This window comes from Panthera onca, chromosome A1 (genome assembly GCF_046562875.1).
Source record: "Panthera onca isolate mPanOnc1 chromosome A1, mPanOnc1 haplotype 2, whole genome shotgun sequence".
Lineage (NCBI taxonomy): Eukaryota > Metazoa > Chordata > Mammalia > Carnivora > Felidae > Panthera > Panthera onca.
Window position 1 is genome coordinate 46,470,504 of NC_138339.1, and position 25,372 is coordinate 46,495,875.

The following is a 25,372-nucleotide window of genomic DNA, read 5'->3' on the forward strand; positions in this document are numbered from 1 at the left end:
GAATAAATGTTTAAAAAATTTAATAAAAATAAATAAATTCTAGATAACATACAGTGCAATATTGGTTTCAGGAGCAGAATTTAGTGAATCATACAACACTCAGTGCTCATCATAACAAGTGCCCTCCTTAATGCCCATCACCTATCTAACCCATCCCCTACCTCCCTGCCTTCACCAACCTTCAGTTTGTTCTCTGTCTTTAAGAGTCTCTTACAGTTTGTTTCCCTCTCTCTTTTTTTCTTTTTCTCCCCTCCCATAGGTTTATCTGTTTTGTTTCTTAAATTCCACACGAGTGAAATCATATAGTATTTGTCTTTCTCTGACTGACTTATTTCACTTAGCATAACAAACTCTAGCTCCATCCACCTCATTGCAAATGGCAAGATTGATGGCTGAGTAATATTCCGTTGTATATAATATACCACATCTTCTTTATCCATTCATCAGTCAGTGGACATTTGGGCTCTTTCCATAATTTGAGTATAGTTGATAATGCTGCTATAAATATTGGGATGCATGTACCAAGTCAAATCTGTATTTTTATATCCTTTGGGTACATACCAGTGCAATTGCTGGGTCATAGGGTAGTTCTATTTTTAACTTTTTGAGGAACCACCATACTGTTCTCCAGAGTGGCCACACCAGTTCCCACCCAACAGCACAAAAGGGTTCCCCTTTCTCCACATTCTCACCAAAACCTGTTGTTTCTTGTGTTGTTGATTTTAGTCATTCTGACAGGTGTGAGGTGGTATTTCATTGTGGTTTTGATTTGTATTTCCTTGATGATATGTGATGTTGAGCATTTTTTCATGTCTCTGTTAGCCACCTGGATGCCTTCTTTGTTTTGTTTGTTTTGTTTGGGTGAGGTTGTAATTATTATTTTATTATTTTTTAATGTAATTTATCGTCAAACTCGTTTCGATACAGCACCCAGTGCTCATCCCGACAAGTGCCCTCCTCCCTGCCCATCACCCACTTTCCCCTCTCCCCCCACCCCCCATCTACCCTTGGTTTGTTCTCAGTCTTTAAGAGTCTCTTATGATTTGCCTCCCTCCCTCTCTGTGACTATTTTTTCCCTTCTCTTCCCCCATGGTCTTCTGTTAAGTTTCTCAAGTTCCACATATAAGCAAAAACATATGATATCTGTCTTTCTCTGCCTTATTTCACTTAGCCTGATACCCACCAATTCCATCCACATTGCTACAAATGACCAGATATCATTCTTTCTCATTGCCAAGTAGCATTCTATTGTATATGTAAACCACATCTTCTTTAACCATTCGTCAGTTGATGGACATTTAGGCTCTTTCCATAATTTAGCTATTGTTGAAAGTGCTGCTATAAACATTGGGGTACATGTGCCCTATGCATCAGCCCTCCTGTATCCTTTGGGTAGATTCCTAGCAGTGCTATTGCTGGGTCATAAGGTAGATCTGTTTTTAATTTTTTGAGGAACCTCCACACTGTTTTCCAGAGTGGCTGCACCAGTTTGCATTCCCACCAACAGTGCAAGAGGGTTCCCGTTTCTCCACATCCTCGGCAGCATCTATAGTCTCCTGATTTCTTAATTTTGGCCACTCTGACTGGCGTGAGGTGGTATCTCAGTGTGGTTTTGATTTGTAGTTCCCTGATAAGGAGTGACGTCGAGTATCTTTTCATGTGCCTGTTGGCCATACGGATGTCTTCTTTAGAAAAGTGTCTATTCATGTCTTCTGCCCATTTCTTCACTGGATTATTTGTTTTTCGGGTATGGAGTTTGGTAAGTTTTTTATAGATTTTGGATACTAACCCTTTATCCAAGGTGTCATTTGCAGATCCCTTCCTTCATTCCATGGGCTGCCTTTTAGTTTTGTTGATTGGTTTTTTTCGCTGTGCAGAAGTTTTTCATTTTGAAGTCCCAAAAATTCATTTTTGCTTTTGTCTCCCTTGCCTCTGGCAACATGTCTGGTAAGAAGTTACTATGGCTGAGGTCAAGGAGGTTGCTGCCTGTGTTCTCCTCTAGGATTTTGATGGTTTCCTACCTCACATTTAGGTCTTTCATCCATTTTGAGTGTATTTTTGTGTATCGTGTAAGAAAGTGGTCCAGTTTCGTTCTTGTGCATGTTGCTGTCCAGTTTTCCTAGCACCATTTGTTGAAAAGACTGTATTTTTTTCGTCGGATATTCTTTCCTGTTTTGTCAAATATTAGTTGACCATATAGTTGTGGACCCATTTCTGGGTTTTCTGTTCTGTTCCATTGATCTCTGAGTCTGTTTTTGTGCTACTACCATACCGTCTTGATGACTGTAGCTTTGTAATATAGCTTGAAGTCTGGAATCATGATGCCTCCAGCTTTGCTTTTATTTTTCAGGATTACTTTGGCTATTTGGGGTCTCTTGTTGTTCCATAAAAATTTTAGGATTGTTTGTTCTAGCTCCGTGAAAAATGCTGGTGGTATTTTGATACGGATGACATTAAATGGGGAGATTGCGTTGGGTAGTGTAGGCATTTTAATAATGCTCTTCTAATCCATGAGCATGGAATGTTTTCCCATTTCTTTGTGTCCTCTTCAATTTCCTTCACTAGTGTTCTATAGTTTTCAGGGCACAGAATTTTTTTTTTTAAGTTTACTTATTTTGAGAAAGAGAGAGAGTACATGCAAGTCAGGGAGGACAAGAGAGAGAGAGAGGGAGAGGGAGAGAATCCCAAGCAGGCTCTGCACTGTCAGCGTGGAGCCCAGCACAGGGCTTGAAGCCATGAACCATGAGATCATGACATGAGCCAAAATCAAAAGTCAGACACTTAACTGACTGAGCCATCCAGGTACTCCCAGAGTACAGATCTTTTACCTCTTTGGTTAGGTTTATTGCTAGGTACCTTATGGTTTTGGCTATGATTGTAAATGAGATTGATTCCTTGATTTCTTTTTCTGCTGCTTTGTTATCAGTGTACAGAAATGCAACATATTTCTATAAGTTGATTTTATATCCTGCAACTTTGCTGAGTTCATGTATTAGCTGTAGCAATTTTTGGTGGAGTCTTTCAGGTTTTCTTTTCTTTTTTTTAATTTTTGATTTTTATTTATTTTTGAGAGAGAGACAGAGTGTGAGTGGGGGAGGGGCAGAGAGAGAGGGAGACACAGAATCCGAAGCAGACTCCAGGCTCTGAGCTGTCAGCACAGAGCCCAGTGCGGGGCGTGAACTCGTGAACCATGAGAACATGACCTGAGCCAAAGTCAAACGCCAAACCAACTGAGCCACCCAGGTGCCCCTCAGGTTTTCTACATAGAGTATTATGTCATCTGCAGATAGTGAAAGTTTGACTTCTTCCTTGCTGATTTGGATGCCTTTTATTTCTTTTTTGTTGTCTGATTGTTGAGGTTAGGACTTCCAGTACTATGTTAAACTGTAATGGTGAAGAGTGGACATCCCTGTCTTGTTCCTGATCATAGAGGAAAAGGTCTCAGTTTTCCTCTCAGTTATCATTGAGGATGATATTAGCACTGGGCCTTTCATATATGGCTTTTATGATGTTGAGGTATGTTCCATCTATCCATACTTCATTGATGGTTTTTATCAAGAATGGATGCTGTATTTTGTCAGATGCTTTTTCTGTATCTATTTAGAGGATTCTTATCCTTTCTTTTATTAATGTGGTATATCATGTCGATTGATTTGAGAATATTGAACCATCCCTGCAGCCCAGGAATAAATCCCACTTGGTTATAGTGAATAATTCTTTTAATGTACTGTTGGATTCAATTTGCTACTATTTTGTTGGGGAGTTTTGCATCCATTTTCATCAGGGAAATTGGTCTGTAACTCTCCTTTTTAGTGGGGTCTTTGGTTTTGGAATGAAGGTAATGCTAGCCTCATAGAAGGAGTTTGGGAGTTTTCCTTCCACTTCTATTGTTTGGAACAATTTGAGAAGAATAGGATTAACTCTTCTTTAAATGTCTGATAGAATTCCCCTGGGAGGCCATCTGCCCTGGACTTTTGTTGGCAGATTTTTGATTACTGATTCAGTTTCTTTGCTGGTTATGGGTCTATTCAAATTTTCTATTTCTTCCTGTTTCAATTTTGGTAGTTTGTATGTTTCTAGTAAATTGTCCATTTCTTCCAGTTTGCCTAGTTTGTTGGCATATAATTTTTCATAATAATTTCCTATGATTATTTGTATTTCTGTGGTGTTGGTTGTGATCTCTCCTCTTCCATTTGTGATTTTATTTACTTGGATTCTTTCTTATTTCTTTTTATAAGTCAGCTAGGCATTTATCAATTTTATTAATTCTTTGAAGAAACCAGCTCTTAGTTTTGTTGATATGTTCTACTGGTTTTTTGTTTGTTTATTTCTATATCATTTATTTCTGCTCTAATCTTTATTATTTACCTTCTTAGGCTTGCTTTAGGCTTTATTTGCTGTTCCTTTTCCAGTTCGTTTAGGTGTAAGGCTAAGCTGTGTATTTGAGACCTTTCTTGTTTCTTGAGGTAGGCCTATATTGCAGTATACTTCCCTCTTAGGACTGCCTTTGCTGCATCCCAAAGATTTTGGACTGTCATGTTTTCATTTTCATGTCTTTCCATGTGCTTTTTTATTTCTTCTTTAATTTCATGGTTAACATTACTTCTTTAGTAGGACTTTCTTTATCCTCCATTTGTGGTCTTTCCAAATTTTTTCTTGTGGCTGACTTCAAGTTTCATGGCATTGTGTTTGGAAAATATGCATGGTATAATCTCCATCTTTTTGTACTTGTTGAGGGCTGATTTGTGACCCAGTATGTAATCTACTCCGAAGAATGTTCCATGTACACTCGAAAAGAATGTGTATTCTGCTGCTTTACCATGAAATGTTCTTTTAATACATCTGTTGAGTCCAGCTAGTCCAGAGTGTCATTCAAAGCCATTGTTTCCTTGTTGATTTTCTGCTTCAATCATCTGTCCGTTGCTGTAAGTGGGGTGTTAAAGTCCCTTACTATTATGGTATTTCCAGTGAGTCTCTTTATGTTTGTCATTAATTGGTTTTTATACTTGGGGTCTCCAAGTTGGGGGCATAAGAATTTACAATTGTTAGATCTTCTTGATGAATAGACCCCTTAACTATGATGTAATGCCATTCGTCATCTCTTGTTAGTTTTTGCTTTAAAATCTAATTTGTCTGAATCGGGAGGGCAGAAGATGGCGGCGTAGGAGGACGCTGGGCTCACCGCGCGTCCTGCTGATCACTTAGATTCCACCCACACCTGCCTAAATAACCCAGAAAGCCGCCAGAAGACTAGCAGAACGGAGTCTCCGGAGCCAAGCGCAGACGAGAGGCCCACGGAAGAGGATAGGAAGGGCGGAGAGGCGGTGTGCGCTGCACAGACTGGCGGGAAGGAGCCGGAACAGAGGGGCTGCCCGCCGGCCAAGCAGAGCCCCCGAGTCTGGCTTGCAAAAGCAGAGGGGCTGGACGGAGTGTGTTCCGACAGCAAGTGGGACTTAGCATCTGGGAGGTCATAAGTTAACAGCTCTGCTCGGAAAGCAGGAAGGCTGGAGGACAAAGGGAGGGAGAGTTGCTGAGCCCCGGGACGACAGAGCTCAGTTTGGCGGGGAACAAAGGCGCTCGCCAGCACCATCTCCCTCGTCCATCCCCCAGCCAAAATCCCAAAGGGAACCAGTTCCTACCAGGGACTTGCTTGCTCCGAGCAAACACCCAACACTGTGCTTCTGCATCCCTCCGGGGGGTCTGACTCCCTCCCGGTGCCACAGGGCCCCTCCTGAAGTGGATCACCAAAGGAGAAGCGAGCTAAGCCTGCCCCTCCTGCCCCCGTGCACCTTGCCTACCCACCCCAGCTAATACGCCAGATCCCCAGCACTACAAGCCTGGCAGTGTGCAAGTAGCCCAGACGGGCCACACCACCCCACAGTGAATCCCGCCCCTAGGAGAGGGGAAGAGAAGGCACACACCAGTCTGATGTTGGCCCCAGTGGTGGGCTGGGGGCAGACATCAGGTCTGACTGCGGCCCCGCCCACCAACTCCAGTTATACACTACAGCACAGGGGAAGTGCCCTGCAGGTCCGCACCACTCCAGGGACTATCCAAAATGACCAAACGGAAGAATTCCCCTCAAAAGAATCTCCAGGAAATAACAACAGCTAATGAACTGATCAAAAAGGATTTAAATAATATAACAGAAAGTGAATTTAGAATAATAGTCATAAAATTAATCACTGGGCTTGAAAACAGTATAGAGGACAGCAGAGAATCTCTTGCTACAGAGATCAAGGGACTAAGGAACAGTCAGGAGGAGCTGAAAAGCGCTTTAAACGAGATGCAAAATAAATGGAAACGACCACGGCTGGGATTGAAGAGGCAGAGGAGAGAATAGGTGAACTAGAAGATAAAATTATGGAAAAAGAGGAAGCTGAAAAAAGAGAGATAAAAAAATCCAGGAGTATGAGGGGAAAATTAGAGAACTAAGTGATACACTAAAAAGAAATAATATACGCATAATTGGTATCCCAGAAGAGGAAGAGAGAGGGAAAGGTGCTGAAGGGGTACTTGAAGAAATAATAGCTGAGAACTTCCCTGAACTGGGGAAAGAAAAAGGCTTTGAAATCCAAGAGGCACAGAGAACTCCCTTCAGACGTAACTTGAATCGATCTTCTGCACGACATATAGTGAAACTGGCAAAATACAAGGATAAAGAGAAAATTCTGAAAGCAGCAAGGGATAAATGTGCCCTAACATATAAAGGGAGACCTATAAGACTCATGACTGATCTCTCTTTTGAAACCTGGCAGGCCAGAAAGGATTGGCACGAGATCTTCAATGTGATGAACAGAAAAAATATGCAGCTGAGAATCCTTTATCCAGCAAGTCTGTCATTTAGAATAGAAGGAGAGATAAAGGTCTTCCCAAACAAACAAAAACTGAAGGAATTTGTCACCACTAAACCAGCCCTACAAGAGATCCTAAGGGGGATCCTGTGAGACAAAGTACCAGAGACATTGCTACAAGCATAAAACATACAGACATCACAATGACTCTAAACCCGTATCTTTCTATAATAACACTGAATGTGAATGGATTAAATGAGCCAACCAAAAGACATAGGGTATCAGAATGGATTAAAAAAACAAGACCCATCTATTTGCTGTCTACAAGAGACTCATTTTAGACATGAGAACACCTTTAGATTGAGAGTGAGGGGATGGAGAACTATTTATCATGCTACTGGAAACCAAAAGAAAGCTGGAGTAGCCATACTTATATCAGACAAACTAGACTTTAAATTAAAGGCTGTAACAAGAGATGAAGAAGGGCATTATATAATAATTACACGGCCTATCCATCAGGAATAGCTAACAGTTATAAATGTCTATGCACCGAATACCGGAGCCCCCAAATATATAAAACAATTACTCATAAACATAAGCAACCTTATTGATAAGAATGTGGTCATTGCAGGGGACTTTAACACTCCACTTACAGAAATGGATAGATCATCTAGACACACGGTCAACAAAGAAACAAGGGCCCTGAATGATACATTGGATCAGATGGACTTGACATATATTTAGAACTCTGCATCCCAAAGCAACAGAATATACTTTCTTCTCGAGTGCACATGGAACATTCTCCAAGATAGATCATATACTGGTCACAAAACAGCCCTTCATAAGTATACAAGAATTGAAATTATACCATGCATACTTTCAGACCACAATGCTACGAAGCTTGAAATCAACCACAGGAAAAAGTCTGGAAAACCTCCAAAAGCATGGAGGATAAAAAACACCCTACTAAAGAATGAGTGGGTCAACCAGGCAATTAGAGAAAAATTAAAAAATATATGGAAACAAATGAAAATGAAAATACAACAATCCAAACGCTTTGGGATGCAGCGAAGGCAGTCCTGAGAGGAAAATACATTGCAATCCAGGCCTATCTCAAGAAACAAGAAAAATCCCAAATACAAAATCTAACAGCACACCTAAAGGAAATAGAAGCAGAACAGCAAAGGCAGCCTAAACCGAGCAGAAGAAGAGAAATAATAAAGATCAGAGCAGAAATAAACAATATAGAATCTAAAAAAACGGTAGAGCAGATCAATGAAACCAAGAGTTGGTTTTTTGAAAAAATAAACAAAATTGACAAACCTCTAGCCAGGCTTCTCAAAAAGAAAAGGGAGATGACCCAAATAGATAAAATCATGAATGAAAATGGAATTATTACAACCAATCCCTCAGAGATACAAACAATTATCAGGGAATACTATGAAAAATTATATGCCAACAAATTGGACAACCTGGAAGAAATGGACAAATTCCTAAACACCCACACTCTTCCAAAACTCAATCGGGAGGAAATAGAAAGCTTGAACAGACCCATAACCAGCGAAGAAATTGAATCGGTTATCAAAAATCTCCCAACAAATAAGAGTCCAGGACCAGATGGCTTCCCAGGAGAGTTCTACCAGACGTTTAAAGCAGAGATAATACCTATTCTTCTCAAGCTATTCCAAGAAATAGAAAGGGAAGGAAAACTTCCCGACTCATTCTATGAAGCCAGTATTACTTTGATTCCTAAACCAGACAGAGACCCAGTAAAAAAAGAGAACTACAGGCCAATATTCCTGATGAATATGGAAGCAAACATTCTCAACAAGATACTAGCAAATCGAATTCAACAGCATATAAAAAGAATTATTCACCATGATCAAGTGGGATTCATTCCTGGGATGCAGGGCTGGTTCAACATTTGCAAATCAATCAACGTGATACATCACATTAATAAAAGAAAAGATAAGAACCATATGATCCTGTCAATCGATGCAGAAAAGGCCTTTGACAAAATTCAGCACCCTTTCGTAATAAAAACCCTTGAGAAAGTCGGGATAGAAGGAACATACTTAAAGATCATAAAAGCCATTTATGAAAAGCCCACAGCTAACATCATCCTCAATGGGGAAAAACTGAGAGCTTTTTCCCTGAGATCAGGAACACGACAGGGATGCCCACTTTCACCACTGTTGTTTAACATAGTGTTGGAAGTTCTAGCATCAGCAATCAGACAACAAAAGGAAATCAAAGGCATCAAAATTGGCAAAGATGAAGTCAAGCTTTCGCTTTTTGCAGATGACATGATACTATACATGGGAAATCCAATAGACTCCACCAAAAGTCTGCTAGAACTGATACATGAATTCAGCAAAGTTGCAGGATACAAAATCAATGTACAGAAACCAGTTGCATTCTTATACACTAACAATGAAGCAACAGAAAGACAAATAAAGAAACTGATCCCATTCACAATTGCACCAAGAAGCATAAAATACCTAGGAATAAATCTAACCAAAGATGTAAAAGATCTGTATGCTGAAAACTATAGAAAGCTTATGAAGGTAATTGAAGAAGATATAAAGAAATGGAAAGACATTCCCTGCTCATGGATTGGAAGAATAAATATTGTCAAAATGTCAATACTACCCAAAGCTATCTACACATTCAATGCAATCCCAATCAAAATTGCACCAGCATTCTTTTTGAAACTAGAACAGGCAATCCTAAAATTCATATGGAACCACAAAAGGCCCCGAATCTCCAAAGTAATTTTGAAGAAGAAGACCAAAGCAGGAGGCATCACAATCCCAGACTTTAGCCTCTACTACAAGGCTGTCATCATCAAGACAGCATGGTATTGGCACAAAAACAGACACAGAGACCAATGGAATAGACTAGAAACCCCAGAACTAGACCCAAAAACGTATGGCCAACTAATCTTTGACAAAGCAGGACAGAACATCCAATGGAAAAAAGACAGTCTCTTTAACAAATGGTGCTGGGAGAACTGGACAGCAACATGCAGAAGGTTGAAACTAGACCACTTTCTCACACCATTCACAAAAATAAACTCAAAATGGATAAAGGACCTGAATGTGAGACAGAAAACCATCAAAACCCTAGAGGAGAAAGCAGGAAAAGACCTCTCCGACCTCAGCTGTAGCAATCTCTTACTCAACACATCCCCAAAGTCAAGGGAATTAAAAGCAAAAATGAATTACTGGGACCTTATGAAGATAAAAAGCTTCTGCACAGCAAAGGAAACAACCAACAAAACTAAAAGGCAACCAACGGAATGGGAAAAGATATTTGCAAATGACATATCAGACAAAGGGCTAGTATCCAAAATCTATAAAGAGCTCACCAAACTCCACACCCGAAAAACAAATAACCCAGTGAAGAAATGGGCAGAAAACATGAGTAGACACTTCTCTAAAGAAGACATCCAGATGGCGAACAGGCACATGAAAAGATGCTCAACGTCGCTCCTTATCAGGGAAATACAAATCAAAACCACACTCAGATATCACCTCACGCCAGTCAGAGTGGCCAAAATGAACAAATCAGGAGACTATAGATGCTGCCGAGGATGTAGAGAAACGGGAACCCTCTTGCACTGTTGGTGGGAATGCAAACTGGTGCAGCCACTCTGGAAAAGTGTGGAGGTTCCTCAGAAAATTAAAAATAGACCTACCCTATGACCCAGCAATAGCACTGCTAGGAATTTACCCAAGGGATACAGGAGTACTGATGCATAGGGGCACTTGTACCCCAATGTTTATAGCATCACTTTCAACAATAGCCAAATTATGGAAAGAGCCTAAATGTCCATCAACTGATGAATGGATAAAGAAATTGTGGTTTATATACACAATGGAGTACTACATGGCAATGAGAAAGAATGAAATATGGCCCTTTGTAGCAACGTGGATGGAACTGGAGAGTGTGATGCTAAGTGAAATAAGCCATACAGAGAAAGACAGATACCATATGTTTTCACTCTTATGTGGATCCTGAGAAACTTAACAGAAACCCATGGGGGAGGGGAAGGAAAAAAAAAAAAAAGAGGTTAGAGTGGGAGAGAGCCAAAGCATAAGAGACTCTTAAAAAACTGAGAACAAACTGAGGGTTGATGGGGGGTGGGAGGGAGGGGAGGGTGGGGGATGGGTATTGAGGAGGGCACCTTTTGGGATGAGCACTGGGTGTTGTATGGAAACCAATTTGACAATAAATTTCATATATTGAAAAAAAAAGAGGCAGAGTATCATTAAACTAAAGGCTTTTCACTCCAAAAAAAAAAAAAATCTAATTTGTCTGACATAAGCATGGCTACTCCAGTTTTCCATCCCCTCACTTTCAATCTGCAGGTGTCTTTAGGTCTAAAATGAGTCTCCTATGCAGCATATAGATGGGTCTTGTTTTTTTAATCCATTCTTATACCCTGTGTCTTTTGACTGGAACATGTAGACCATTTACATTCAGAGTGATTACTGAAAGGTACGAATTTAGTGCTATTGTGTTACCTATAAAATTGGTATTTCTGGTGATGTTCTGTGTTCCTTTCTAGTCTTTATTGCTTTTGGTCTTTCTCCCCCCACTCGAAGAGTCCCTTCTAATATTTTTTGCAGGGCTGGCTTAGTGTCACAAACTCCTTTAGTTTTTGTTTGCTGGGAAACATTTTATCTCTCCTTCTATTCTCAATGACAGCCTTGCTGGATAAAGTATTCTTGGTTGTATATTTCTCCCATTCAGCACATTGAATATGTCCTGCCATTCCCTTCTAGCCTGCCAAGTTTCTGTGGATAGGTCTGCTGCGAACCTGATCTGTCTTCCCTTGTAGGTTAAGGACTTTTTTTTCCCTTGCTGCTTTCAGGATTCTTTCCTTGTATGTGTATTTTGTGAATTTGACTATGATATGTCTAGGTCATATGGCCAGCTTTTGTTGAATTTCATGGGACTTCTTTGTGCTTCTTGGATTTAAATGTCTGTATCCTTCCCCAGATAGGAAACTTTTCAGCTGTAATTTGCTAAAATAAATCTTCTGCCCCTTTTTCTCTTTCATCTTCTGGGACTCCTGTGATACAAATATTATTGCTCTAAGAAGTTGCTGAGTTCTCTAAGTCTACCTTCATGATTCATTACCTTTCTTTCCCTCTTCTTTTCAACTTCATTATTTTTCATAGTTTTATCTTCCTTATCACAGATTCTCTCCTCTGCTTTGTTCATCTTCATTGTTATGGCATCCATTTGGGTTTACATCTTGATTATAGTTTTTTTTTTAATTTCAGGGGCGCCTGGGTGGCTTGGTCGGTTAAGCTTCCGACTTCGGCTCGGGTCATGATCTCACGGTCTGTGATTTCGAGCCCCGAGTTGGGCTCTGTGCTGACGGCTCGGAGCCTGGGGCCTGTTTCAGATTCTGTGTCTCCCTCTCTCTCTGCTCCTCCCCTGTTCATGCTCTGTCTCTCTCGGTCTCAAAAATAAATAAACGTTACAAAAAAAAATTTTTTTTAAATAGTTTTTTTAACTTCAGCCTGACTAGTTTTTAATTCTTTAATCTAAAAGAACTAAAAGTTCTTTTAAGGGATTCTCTAGTGCCTTCTATGCATTTTTCAAGCCCAGCTAGTATCCTTATAATTGTTGTTTGAAATTCAAGTTCAGACGTCTTACTTCTATCTGTATATCTGTATTGATTAAATCCCTGGCTATTACTTCTACTTCCTGTTCTTTTTTTCAATGTTTGTTTATTTTAGAGAGAGAGAGAGAGAGAGAGCGTGCGCGTGCATGCAAGTGGGGGAGGGGCAGAGAAGGAGAGGGAGACGCAGAATTCAAAGTAGGCTCCAGGCTCCCAGCTGTCAGCACAGAGCCTGATGCAGGGCTCAGACCCATGAGCTGTGAGATCATGACCTGAGCCGAAGTCAGTCGCTTAACTGACTGAGCCACCCACATGCCCCAACTTCCTGTTCTTTCTTTTGGGATGAATTCTTCCATCTTGTCATTTTGTCCAGAGAAGAAGAAGAAGAAACAAACCCTAGATCTAGGTGCTTTGATCTGCTTGTTAAAAGAAGCTTCCACAAAGTAGTCGTTTTTCTACTTGTAGACTTGTGGTTTTGTTCTCTCAGCCCTCAGATTGATTTCTTGGGTGTTTAGAATGATTTGATATTTATCTAGCTGTATTTGAGGGATGAGGCAAACTTAGAGCCCCCCTACTCCTGCACCATCTTAACTCCTCTCCCTGGGGAATGTATAGCAAATGGCATCTCAGGCTTTTAATTTGAGTCACATCTTTTCATATGCTTGTTGGCTGTTTGTATATCAATTCTTTTGTGAAATGTATTTTTGTAAAAATGTTTCATAGCTTTTTGCCTAGTTTTAAGTTGGTCATCTGTTTATTATTGACTTTGGTGGAATCCATTACATATTCTTGATACAAGTCCTTCATCAGATTCATGTATTGTTAATATTTTCTCCCAGACTGTTGCCTGCCTTGTCATTTTCTTACTGATGTCTTTGATGTGTTGTGATGAGCAAAGTTTGAAGAGCAAGTTCTTAATCAAGTCCAATTTATCAGTCTTCCCTTTTATGGGTTAGTGCTTTTTAAGTCTTAAGAGATCTTTTCCTACCCCAAGTTTACAACAATATTCTCCTATGTTTCTTCAAGAAACCTTATAACTTTAGCTTTTATATTTAAACCTGCTATCCATCTAAAATTATTTGTTGTGTATGGTAGGAGGTAGAGGTTGCATTTCATCTTTTTTCATGTGTTTATCCAGTTATGCTAGCTGTTTTATTTTTTCAAGTTTTTTATTTCCATTCCAGTATAGTTAACATACAGTGTTATGGTAATTTTAGGTGCACAACATAGCCATTCAGCAATTCTGTACATTACTCAGTGATCATCATCATAAGTGTGCTCTTTATTTTAATGCTTATTTATTTATTTTGAGAGAGAGAGCAGGACAGAGAGAAAGAGGGAGAGAGAGAATCCCAAGCAGCCTCTGTACTGTCAGCATAAAGCCCAACAGGGGCTCAAACCCACTAATCATGAGATTGTGACCCAAGCTGAAATCAAGAGTTGGACGCTTAACAAACTAAGCCACCCAGGTGCCCCCAATGTTCTCTTGATCCCCATCACCTATTTCACCCATCTCCTCACCACCTCCCCTCTGGTAACCATCTGTTTGTTCTTTATAGTTAAATCTGTTTCTTGGTTTGTCTTTCTTTTTTCCCTTTGCTCATTTGTTTTGTTGCACATTTTAAAAATTCTTTTATATTCTCATTGAATTTGCCTTGGTGCCCTTGTCAAAAACCAGTCAGTCAATGACATATATATAGGTATACCTCTGGCTCCTCTATTCTGTTCTATTGGTTATGTTTATTCCTTGCCAGTATTACATTGTTTTGATTATTCTGACTTTGTAATAAGTTTTGAAATCAGTGAGTCCTCCAACTTTATTCTTTTTCAAGATTGTTTTTGTTTTCACAGTTTAGGTTCTTTGAAAGTTGTCAATTTCAAAACCTGCTGTGATTTCATTGGGATTATGTTGAATCTATAGATGAATTTGAGGAGAATTGACTCTTTAACAATATGGAATCTTCAAGTCTATATGTATGATTTATCTCTCCATTTATTTGGGTCTTTATCTATATGAAGCTATTATAAATGGTATTTTTATTGTACTTTCCAATTGTTCTTTGCCAGGATATAGAAATACATTTTTTTTTTCCATTTAACAACCTTATTCAGGTATAATTTGCATAACACAGAAATCACCCATTTTAAGTCTGCAGTTCAGTTCTTAGGTCAGTTTATACAGTTTTTTTTTTTTTTTTTTTTTTTAATTTTTTTTTCAACGTTTTTTATTTATTTTTGGGACAGAGAGAGACAGAGCATGAACGGGGGAGGGGCAGAGAGAGAGGGAGACACAGAATCGGAAACAGGCTCCAGGCTCCGAGCCATCAGCCCAGAGCCTGACGCGGGGCTCGAACTCACAGACCGGGAGATCGTGACCTGGCTGAAGTCGGACGCTTAACCGACTGCGCCACCCAGGCGCCCCAGTTTATACAGTTTTAAAATGATCACTATAATACAGTTTTAGAATATTTCCATCACTCCAGAATGTTCCCTTGTGCCTGTTTGTAATCAGTCCCCACTCCCAACCCAGCTCTAGACTACTGCTGACTTCCTTTCTGTCCCTGTAATTTTGTCTTTCTAGAAATTTCATATAAATAGAATCATATAATATCAAGTCTTAGGTGTCTGACTTCTTTAACACAGAATACTCTTTTTAAGGTTCATCCATATTGTCTTAATCGCTCTTTCCTTTTTTATTGTGGAATAATAAAATCCATTGTGTGGATATACTACGTTCTGTTCACTCATTCATCAATTGATGGATATTTCTATGGTTTTCAATATGGGGATATTTTGAATATTGCTATGAACACTAGTATGCAAATTTTGGGGTGGATGTGTGTTTTCATTTCTCTTGCGTGAGCACCTAGGAATGGAATTACTGGGTAATATGGTAACTGTGCTTAACTGAGGAACTGCCAGACTGTTTTCCAAAGTGGCTGCACCATTTTACATTTCCACCAACAGTATATAGAGATTCTTATCCTCCACATCCTTGTCAACACTTATTATCTGAGTTGTGCATTATAGCCATCCTAGTGGATGTGAAGTAGTATCTCATTGTGGTGTTGATTTGCATTTCCCTGGTAACTAAGGATGTTGAACATCCTTTTATGTGTTTATCGGCCATTTGTATATCACCTTTGGAGAAGTGCCTATTCAGATCTTTTACCCATTTTTTTTAATTGGGGTAAAATTCACATAACATAAAAATTAACCATGTTAAAGTATACAATTCACTGGCATTTAGTACATTCACAATGTTGTGCAACCATCACTTGGTTCCAAAATGTTTTATCACTCCAAAAGGAAACACCATACCCATTGAGTTGTCACTCCCCATCTCTCTCTACCCCAGTCTCTGGTAATCACTAATTTGTTTGTTGGCTCTATAAATTTACCTATTCTGGACTTTCATACAAGTAGAATGATACAACATGTGACCTTTTGTGGCTGGCATCCTTTATTTGGTGTAATGTTTTGAGGTTCATCTGCATGGTACCATGTACCAGTACTTCATTCCTTTTTATGGTTGAGTGATATTCCATTGTATGAATATATTTCATAGTTGTTTATCCATTCTTGAGGTGATGGAAGCTTGAGTTATTTCCAATCTTTGGCTGTTGTGAGTAGTATTGCTGTAAATGTTCATGTGTAAGTAATCAAAAGATTTTTAGCTATCCTGGATCTGTTGATCTCTTCCATAAATTTTAGGATCAGCTTGTCAATTGTCAATTTTTGCAAAGAGATCAGCTGTGATTTTGATCTCACTAAATGTTGATTTAGATCAACATAGGAGGTATTGCCCCCTTAACAATATTAAGTCATCCAATCCATGAACACAGACTGTCTTTCCATTTATTTTAGTCTTTAATATTTTTCAACAGTGTTTTTGCAGTTTCAAAGTATACAGATTTTACTTCTTTTGTTAAATTGCAAATTGTATGCTTACTATTTTAAATTGAATTTTCCAAGTTTTTTTTTTTTATCTGCCAGTACTTAGAAATACAACTAATTTTTAAATCAACATTTAAACCGGTATCCTGAAATCTTGCTAGCTTCTTTGTAGATTTCTTAGGATTTTTCTATGTAAATAATCATGTCATCTACAGGTAAAGATACTGTTACCTTTTTCTTCCCAATCTTTATGCCTTTATTTCTTTATCTTGCCAGTTGCACTGGCTAGGAGTTCTAGTACAATGCTGAATGGAAGTGGTGAGAGACAATACAGCCTTTATCCTGATCATCGGATAAAAGCATTCGCTATTTCATCATTAAGTGTGGTATAAACGTTAGGACTTTTTTTGTAGCCATACTAGATTTTTCATAAAGTGCTCTAACCCTGATTAAACTAAAGAGACACCAGTGTTAAGGCTGGGACTTTTTTAGTAAAAAGAGATAATTTTTGAGATTTGTTCAGAATGACTTTACCAGGCACAGTATAGAAACCCAACCCACATTAGCATGAACAAGAAGAGGAATTTGTTTCGTGTGTAGTAAGAACATTTAGGAGTCTATCTGCTTTAGGCACAGAGGGATCTGGGGAATCAAAATGCCATCAGAATAATTTCCATCTCTTGATTCTTTTTACATGTTTACTTCAATGTCAGCAGAACTGCCCCTCCCCCAACTCTTATCACCTCATTTGCCAAAGATGTCACCAGCAGCTCCAGATTTATGGCCAGCCAAGTTAGCAACTCTAATGAGAAGAAAGGGCCTGGTTTTTCAGTAGTTCTGAAAAAAAAAAAAAAAAAAAACAAACTTCTCAGGATTCATTATTTGGATCAACTCGGGTCACATGGCCATTCCTGAACCAATCACTGTAGGCAAGGAAATGAAATGCCCTGATTGGTCAGGCCCATCCTACCTGCTCCTCCCCCTTGGATCCAGGGGTGGGGTGAGCCCCACCAAAGTGTAATGGATGGAAAATGGGAGGGGCAGTTTCACCAAGAAAAATCAGAGTGTTGATTCCAGAAAATGAGGGAAGAGGTATCAGCCAAGCATAAACCACCACTGCCCACACTCTCACGCAGATGATCTCTGTGTGTTCCAGGTCTGGCACTATCCCTGGACTTCTTTGAGCTTCGGAGTCCCCATTTACAGCATGCAGGTGGTGGTCCCTGTCCTCCTTGGCCATATCTGAAAGGTCCCATGAGGCATTATATGGGAAAGCTGTGTCTAAACTATAAAGTACAGGGGCGCCTGGGTGGCTCAGTCGATTGAGCGTCCAACTTCGGCTCAGGTCATGATCTCACAGCTCATGGGTTCGAGCCCCACATCAGGCTCTGTGCTGACAGCTCAGAGCCTGGAGCCTGCTTCAGATTCCGTGTCTCCCTCTCTCTCTGCCCCTCCCCCGCTCATGCTCTCTCTCTCTCTCTCTCTCTGTCTCTCTCTCTCTCTGTCAAAAATAAATAGACGTTAAAAAAAATTTTTTAATAAAAAAATAAACTATAAAATACTGTGCACACGTAAGGGAGCAGTCACAAGAGTGATTACTAAGCAGCTGTTCTAACCCATCTGTCCATCTGTCTTCTTCTGTCTCTCTCACAGAACACTTGAAGAAGCCACTTGAAGACTATATGGCCCTCTTCCCCAGTGTGAGAATTCTTCGAACCAAGAAGCGGGAAGGGCTGATAAGGACCCGGATGCTGGGGGCCTCTGCAGCAACTGGGGATGTCATCACATTCTTAGACTCACACTGTGAAGCCAATGTCAACTGGCTCCCCCCCTTGCTCGGTAAGAGACCCTCCCAAGGCAAGGTGGGCCCCGGCCTTCTGCAGGGATCATCCACAAGGGTTCTCTTGACTGCTTGAGATGCTGCCACCCAATGCCAGGTGCCACGAGGGATTCAGGAATGCTCACAGAGACCTTAAAAATCCATTCGAGTCCTGTCCCTTCGTTTTACAGAGAAGGAAGCTGAGAGGGGAAGTGACTTACCCAAAGTCCTACAGCACACTACAGTCTAGTTACATGATTCCCTCTCCCAGATTAGTTCAAGTTTTATTGGAAAGCAAGTCAAGGCTGTCTGCTGTAGGAGCCACATTGTGGAGGGACATTATCCTAGCAACTTAGAATAGTTAACATTCAGTGCCCTGCTACTGAGCCAGGGAAGTGATAAGCATTATCTCCAGTCCTCACAAAACCATGCCAGGTCAAAAGTGTCCCCATTTCATAGTAGAAGAAGCTGAGGTTTGGAGATACTGAGTGACTCAATATTGTTCCCTTGGGTCATAAGTGTCAAAGTTACCATCTCTCTGGCCCTAAATTTTGTCCATGGTCAGAAATCACACTGCCTCCCTAAATTCATTTCCTCTCTGGAGAATTTCCAGCAGCTATCAGGAAAGGGCTGTGGACAGGGCAGCATGATCCAGAAGTCATCCATCATAGCCATGTGGACAGAAGGGAGACAAGAGGATTGGATGCTGGGCAGTGAGGTGCCTCATAGCTTGTTGAAGAAGCAGGTCTGAATTCTGCGGAGTTCAGATTTGTGGAAGGTGATGAGCTGGTGCTAACAGGTAGACATCAAAGAGGAAATGTCCTACTGAGACTGGGAATCAGGTGAGGGACAGGCCAGAGACAGATTGGAGAAGCATTATCAATCCAGGGAGAAATTAAAACTCACAAATGAATGGGGATGCTCACCATAGCAGAAAGCTCAGGAAGCAAAGGAGACTGTAGTTCAGGGCCAACTTGAGCCTGTGTCAGAATCACCTGGAAGACTCACTAACACAGAGTGCTGGACCCCACCCCAGAGTTTCTGATTGGAGAGGTCTGGGGTAGGGTCTGAGAAGCTGCATTTCTAAGCAGCTTCCAGGTGGTGCCAGCACTGCTGGTCCGAGGACCACACTTGGACGAGCACTGGTTAGACCATCAGGCAGAGGTGAGAACAGAAAGCAAAACCCACACGGTTGAATGGGCTAATCCAGCCAATTTGTTTTCTAACACAGATCAGCATGGAACTTCAGTATTAGATGATACGCTTCTGATCCCAAGGGTCCAGGGTCCCACTGGGTTAGGAAAAGGATATAACCCAGATTTTCTGGTAAACTCCGTATTTAATTAAACCAAGAGGTCTCTGCATCTGCCTCTTATTACTGAAAGAGAAAAAGAAAAAGAGAAAGAAAAAAGTCTCACCATAAATCACCTAATTTATAGTGCTGAAGGAACAACTCATTTGTTGGGTCATTCAGTGACTCGAAGTGGAGGGCCACAAAGCTGAGCTGGGAGTCTAAATAGCCCTTAACTCTGTTTCTATGGAAATATATGAGGGTAATTTTCATAATCTGCAGAATACATGGAGGAAACATTCTCCCTCTTTTTATTTTTTCTTTTTCCAAAAGAAATGTGAACCAATGGTGTAGATGCAAAAGTCTGTCCCTGTTAATATGAGCAGCTGACAGAGCGCATCAGGGCTTTGTCTCAAAACCATTAACACCTCCATGCACAGCTCTCTCTGCCTTCTGTGCAGATGAGGCATTCCTGAGCCAGAGAGAAGGATTCAGTCCCCCAAAGGAAAGCCACTGTTTATCCTCATTTCTGCCATCATCATCATCATCATCATCATCATCATCATCATGGCTCCGCTAGTCCCTTGGCTTTTTAGGCCACAGCCACTTTTGAATTTGACAGTTACATGGGAATGTAGACAGGCCAGGCCTTATTATCTACGTAGAAAAAATGAGAAAACTAAAGAGCAAAGAGAATGAGGAAGGTGCTCAGCTTCTGAGCTTCTTTCGGCAATCCTGGTCACAGCAATGTCCACGGAGCACTAATGGGATGTGTGAATGTGCGAGAGTCTGAGCTAAGCATCTTGGCCCCACTGTCCCCCTTGGTCTTCACAGGAACCCCATGAGACAGGTGCTGTCGTCCTCCATTTTGTTGGCAGGGAAGCGAGGTTTCAGAGGCATCAGATAACCTTTGTCAAGGTTATACTGCTTGTAGGTGACAAAGCCAGGGTTGGGACCTGGGCATTCTGTCCCCAAGTGAGCGCAGCACCCTGGAATGCTGCCTCGCTGATGCTAAGCCTTGACCCCTCAAACCTCCCGCTCTCAGCCAGCCTGCAGCAGAGCCACGGCCCAGAGCCTTTCCAGAAGTGAAATCCCCTGCATGGGCGTGAATAATTATAATTAGGAAGGGAGGCCCCTCTCTAGATCTTTCCCTGGAGAAGTTTCTTCGACTTCATTAGAATCCCTAGGGAGTCTGTTCACAAGGCAGACCCAAGCTCTGCCCCCACAGATTCTGATTCGGTGCACCTGGGGCAGGAGCAGCCCTGGCAGTTTTTTAAACACACCATAGGTACATCGGGCACTGGTACCCCAGAGGACACACTGCCAAAAGCAGCACTTCTCAGACTTTTTAAACCAATGTGCCACAGTTAGAAATACATTGGACATCTCAATCCAGTACACAGATACACACCCATGCAATATAACGGAAACCTGTTTCCTAAAAAAGTACTTTTTCTTATCAGGTGGAATGCATCCTGACATTCAGTATTCTTTCCTGGTTCATTATACACATGCACATGCACACACACAAACACACACACACAATCAATTTAATGACCCATCTATGGATTGTTGTCTTGCAGTTTAGAAAAGGGCAAGAATGTTGCTTTCTCTCCTGGAAGAAAAAAGTACTTGATGAAGCCCAAGCCCCAGGCAGATGCCAGCCTACACTGGCCCTACCAGACTCCACATTCCCACCCTTGAACTTGACTGCTGGCCCAAGCAGCCAGGCACCCCAGCACAGCCCACTGGCCCCTTTATCACTGGCACCCCCAAGCTGCAGCCACGGCTTCTTGGCAGAAGGAACATCGAAGAACAGAACAAACCAAAGCTTAAAATTCTGGTTGGTAGGTTGGGCAGAGTGCGTTGTATAGAATCAGCTTCTCCCTGGCTTAACGGGGACCATAAAAAGCCATCTGGCTAGGGACTGCCCTTGCCATCTTGAATCACCTAGCCTGTAGCATTCCTGCAGGGCAGAGGTCTGCCAGGCTTTGCTTGTACATCAGTCAGGAGGAGTTCATGGGATAGTACATGCCCCCCTCAGTAGTTCTGGCTGTTGGAAAAAGCGAGCTAAACTCTCTCGCAAGGAGGACCACTTGTTCACTGACCATAGCTGGGAAGTTTTGAGGAGCTGGCGTGCCTGGCTACTTCGGCCATGAGTCAAGCTTAGGACCCAGAATGCGGAGCCTGACAGGGCCAGAACAGGAGCCCTCCCAGAAGGAAATTAATCTCTCTCTGCAATGGCGCTGACCATTACAGGCGACCGTGCTGGATACCTCAAACCGTCGTCATATCCTGTCCTCCTACCAGCCTGTGGTGCTGAACCTCTTCTCCCCATTTCACAGAGGAGAACACTGGGGCTCAGAGACATTGTTTATGTAGCTCGCAGGTAGCAGGACTGGGACGGGAGCCCTGGTCCATCTTTCTTAAAGCCTGCCCTCTCCCTTGCTCTTGGGATTCTCAAACTCGAGCATTCGGAGAAGTCACTCAGGGAACACATTAAGAATGCAAGTAAGCTGCAGAGCAGGGTCGTGGACCTAGCTGCTCCCCTGTCCTGCCTCTGTAATGGGCATCTCTTGGCTTCTTCAGACCGCATTGCCCGGAACCGCAAGACCATTGTGTGCCCGATGATTGACGTGATCGACCATGATGACTTTCGGTATGAAACGCAGGCGGGCGATGCCATGCGGGGCGCCTTTGACTGGGAGATGTACTATAAGCGGATACCGATTCCTCCAGAACTTCAGAAAGCTGACCCAAGCGACCCATTTGAGTAAGTACAAGTGACCTAGGCTGGTCCCAGTGGCTGACCTAGTGACCCCTCGCCAACACACCCTACTCGGGACCGCCACCTCCCCCTAAAAGTCCACTGCAAGGGAACCAGGGCAAACATCCCCAACCGGAAGCACAGCTCTTCCCAGGCTGTCTCAGAGCCTCAGCTTAGGGACCTCCCAGCTGGCCACCTCTGTGCGGTGTTCCTGCCAGCTGGGGATGAACAGAGTTGCTCTCTCCCTCAAGCCTAGCACCCCGTGGTCAGCAAGAACCAGCATCACCACCACCACGCCTTGCTGAACACTTTCTAAATGCCAGGCACAGTGCTGAGCGTATCACATGCTGATCCTTTTTAATCCCCAACAACCATACGTAGTAAAAATTATTATCCATATTTTCCAAGTGAGGACACCAAGGCTCCAGGAGGTTAAGCACCTTTTCCAGGTCTCACAGCTATGAAGCAGTAAAGGCTGGGTGCACCTGCAGGCCTGTCTGCCCCTGGAGACAGCTGTCCCATCATTCAGCTAGGCCCTCTTGGAAGTGTTAGGAAATAGCAGCTTGTCCCATGGTAGAAGTTTAGGGGTCAATGTGTGGAGTGGACCCGTAACATCCTAGAATGTGAAAGCTGAGGGGACCTACAGGTGATGGACACCAGTCCCTTGCAAATGGGGAGACTGCAGCTCCAGGACAAGGGGGGGCCTCACTTATACAGTGAGTCAGTGCCAGGCCAGAATTAGAGCCCGTGTCTCTCTGGGGCTCCTCCTGTGCTGCCCTGTGAGCCACTCTGGCTCCCTTCCTAGAGATGTGGAAAGACCTTTGGGTACAAAGCCAAAGTCCAGTCTTCTGCTGTATTAGTTTCCCAATTATGAATTACCCAAAATTTACTGGCTTATTAAGACAACACACATTTATTCTCTTAAAGTTCTGGAGATCAGAAGTGTGAAAAGGAGTCTAACTGAGCTAAAGGCGTGGTGTAGGCAGGTTCTAGGGAAGAGTCGGTTTGCTTGCCCTTTCCAGCTTCTAGAGGCTGCCCACATTCTTTGGCTCGTGGCTCCTTTCTCCATCTTCAAAAAAATATTTTTAATGATCGTTTTTTTGAGAGAGAGAGAGAGAGAGAGAGACAGAGCTGAGTGGGAGAGGGGCAGAGAGAGGCAGACACAGAATCCAAAGCAGGCTCCAGGCTCTGAGCTGTCAGCACAGAACCCGACACAGGGCTCGAACTTAGGAACCACAAGATCATGACCTGAGCCAAAGTGGGACGTTAAACCCACTGAGACACCCAGGTGTCCCACCTTCTCCGTCTCCAAAGCCAGGAACCTAACATGTCCAAGTCTCCGCCTCCTTCCTTCCGCCATCACTCCCCCTCCTTCTCCCACCCCCCCTCCCCCAACTATCTCTCTGCGGCACCTGCTTTCATCATCACATCTCCTTCTCTAACTCTGACCCTCCTGCCTCCTTCTTTCACATATGAGGACCCCTGTGATTACATTGGGCCCGCCAGGACAATCTCCCCATCTCAGATCCTTCACTTGAATTCTATTTGCAACGTCCCTTTGCTGTGTAAGGTGGCATATCCCCAGGTTCCAGGAATTAGGCATTGGCTTCTTTGGGAGGCCATTATCCACACCTGCCTAACCACAGCTTGGCCTCAGTGAACTCCAGCTTCCCTGCGCCTCACACTCCCCACCTGAGAAAGGGGTCTTTTGGCAGCTCAGCCATCGTCATGGGCACAGGGCACACCAGGGTTCCTGAGGAGAGCCTCTGATGCTGTGGGCCCAAGGGAGGGCTCAGAGGGGCAAAGAGGCCCCGCTTGTTCAGGGAAATAAAAGGTGGCTGGGCAAAGGGAGTCTCGTGAGCTGAGGGCAGAGGGCATGGGTGGAGCCCCGTGCCGCTTGAGCAGGCCAGACGTCTGTGTTCTTCCCCTGACCTCTGGTCTCCTGAACATGGCCAACCACTACTGTCAGAACCCAAGGCGACATCATGCAGTTAACACCCTCCGCACGCCCGAGGCCCCAGTTGCCCCGAGTTCTTGGAGAGTAATACCAACAAAAGGAGTAGCCAACATCTGAGCTGAGCCGGCAGAGCAGTCCCAGCTGACATGACCGCACACAACCCTCACAACAGAGCCCCAGGGTGTAATTGGAATCCTCCACCCTTGACTGGCACAGACCCTGTGGCTCAGGGAGGACATGAGACTTGCCCGAGGTGACACACAGCAGAGGCTGAGGTCGGAATGGGGTACTCCAGAGAACAGAATTTTCAGGGTAACCAGAACCCCCTGTGGTTTGAACCAGTACCATAAGCTTAGTCGTGGCCCCTATGTGGATGGGTCTCGGCACGTTCATCTTCCTCATTGCAGGATGAGGAGAGGGTAAGGCCAGGTCATGTGGCTGCTTATTAGCAGAGGCCCCAGTAGTTCCCCCCCGCCCCCCACCCCGTCCCCCCAGGGCCGCAGTCGTCTCACCTGGATATTGAAGGGGTTGGGCCTGCCCTGCAACAATGGCTCTCAACCCTGGCTGCACATTGGCATCACCTGGGGAGCTTGTAAAAACAAACAAAACCCACCAGGCCACCCGCCACCCAAGACCAGTCGCACCAGAGTCTGGGATGGGATCAAGGCATCAATAGTCTTTAAAGCTCCCAGGCGATGCGAACTGTGTGGTCACAGTTGAGACCCACTGGTCTAGATGCTTCCCGAGGGACCCTCCATCCTTTGTATCTTCCGATTCTTTCCAAAAGTATCTTTTCTGTATTGTACTTGGACAAAACCCAGGAGAGAGGCCACTAGAAAAATCGTGGTCATTTCCTGCACACCGCTCCACGGTGCCCACAGTGAACAATCCGCAGGCCCAGGGCGACAGAATGATGTTTGAAGGACATGGGCTTGGGTGGCCGACCCCGGTTGGAACCACAGCTCATCCGCTTAGTAACCGCATGCCCTTGAGTAGAGTATGTCCCTGTTCTGAATTCCAGAGTTCTCCGTCTGAAAAGGAGCCTAATAGAGCTTTGTGAGAGCTGGAGATGATGTCGGTAAAGTGAGTGGTAGACACTAGACACTCAGAACCGTTGTTGTTCTTGCTGAACACGGGCAGGAAACAGATGGGGCTGGAGGAGAGGCCTCCCTCTGGAGGCCAGCATCCAGCATCCAAAATGCCTTAAGG

General features: G+C 43.0%; 1 protein-coding gene across 7 annotated transcripts in view; it reads left to right on the plus strand.

The window, feature by feature from the left end:
- GALNT10 (polypeptide N-acetylgalactosaminyltransferase 10) overlaps window positions 1-25,372 on the plus strand; it is a 222,223-nt gene that overhangs the window by 163,468 nt on the left and 33,383 nt on the right. For all 7 annotated transcript variants that reach the window (XM_060634785.3, XM_060634789.3, XM_060634790.3 and 4 more), the window contains 2 exons: window positions 17,983-18,168; window positions 22,029-22,212. In XM_060634785.3, the coding sequence (XP_060490768.3) occupies window positions 17,983-18,168; window positions 22,029-22,212 (370 nt within the window). The remainder of the gene's footprint in view (window positions 1-17,982; window positions 18,169-22,028; window positions 22,213-25,372) is intronic.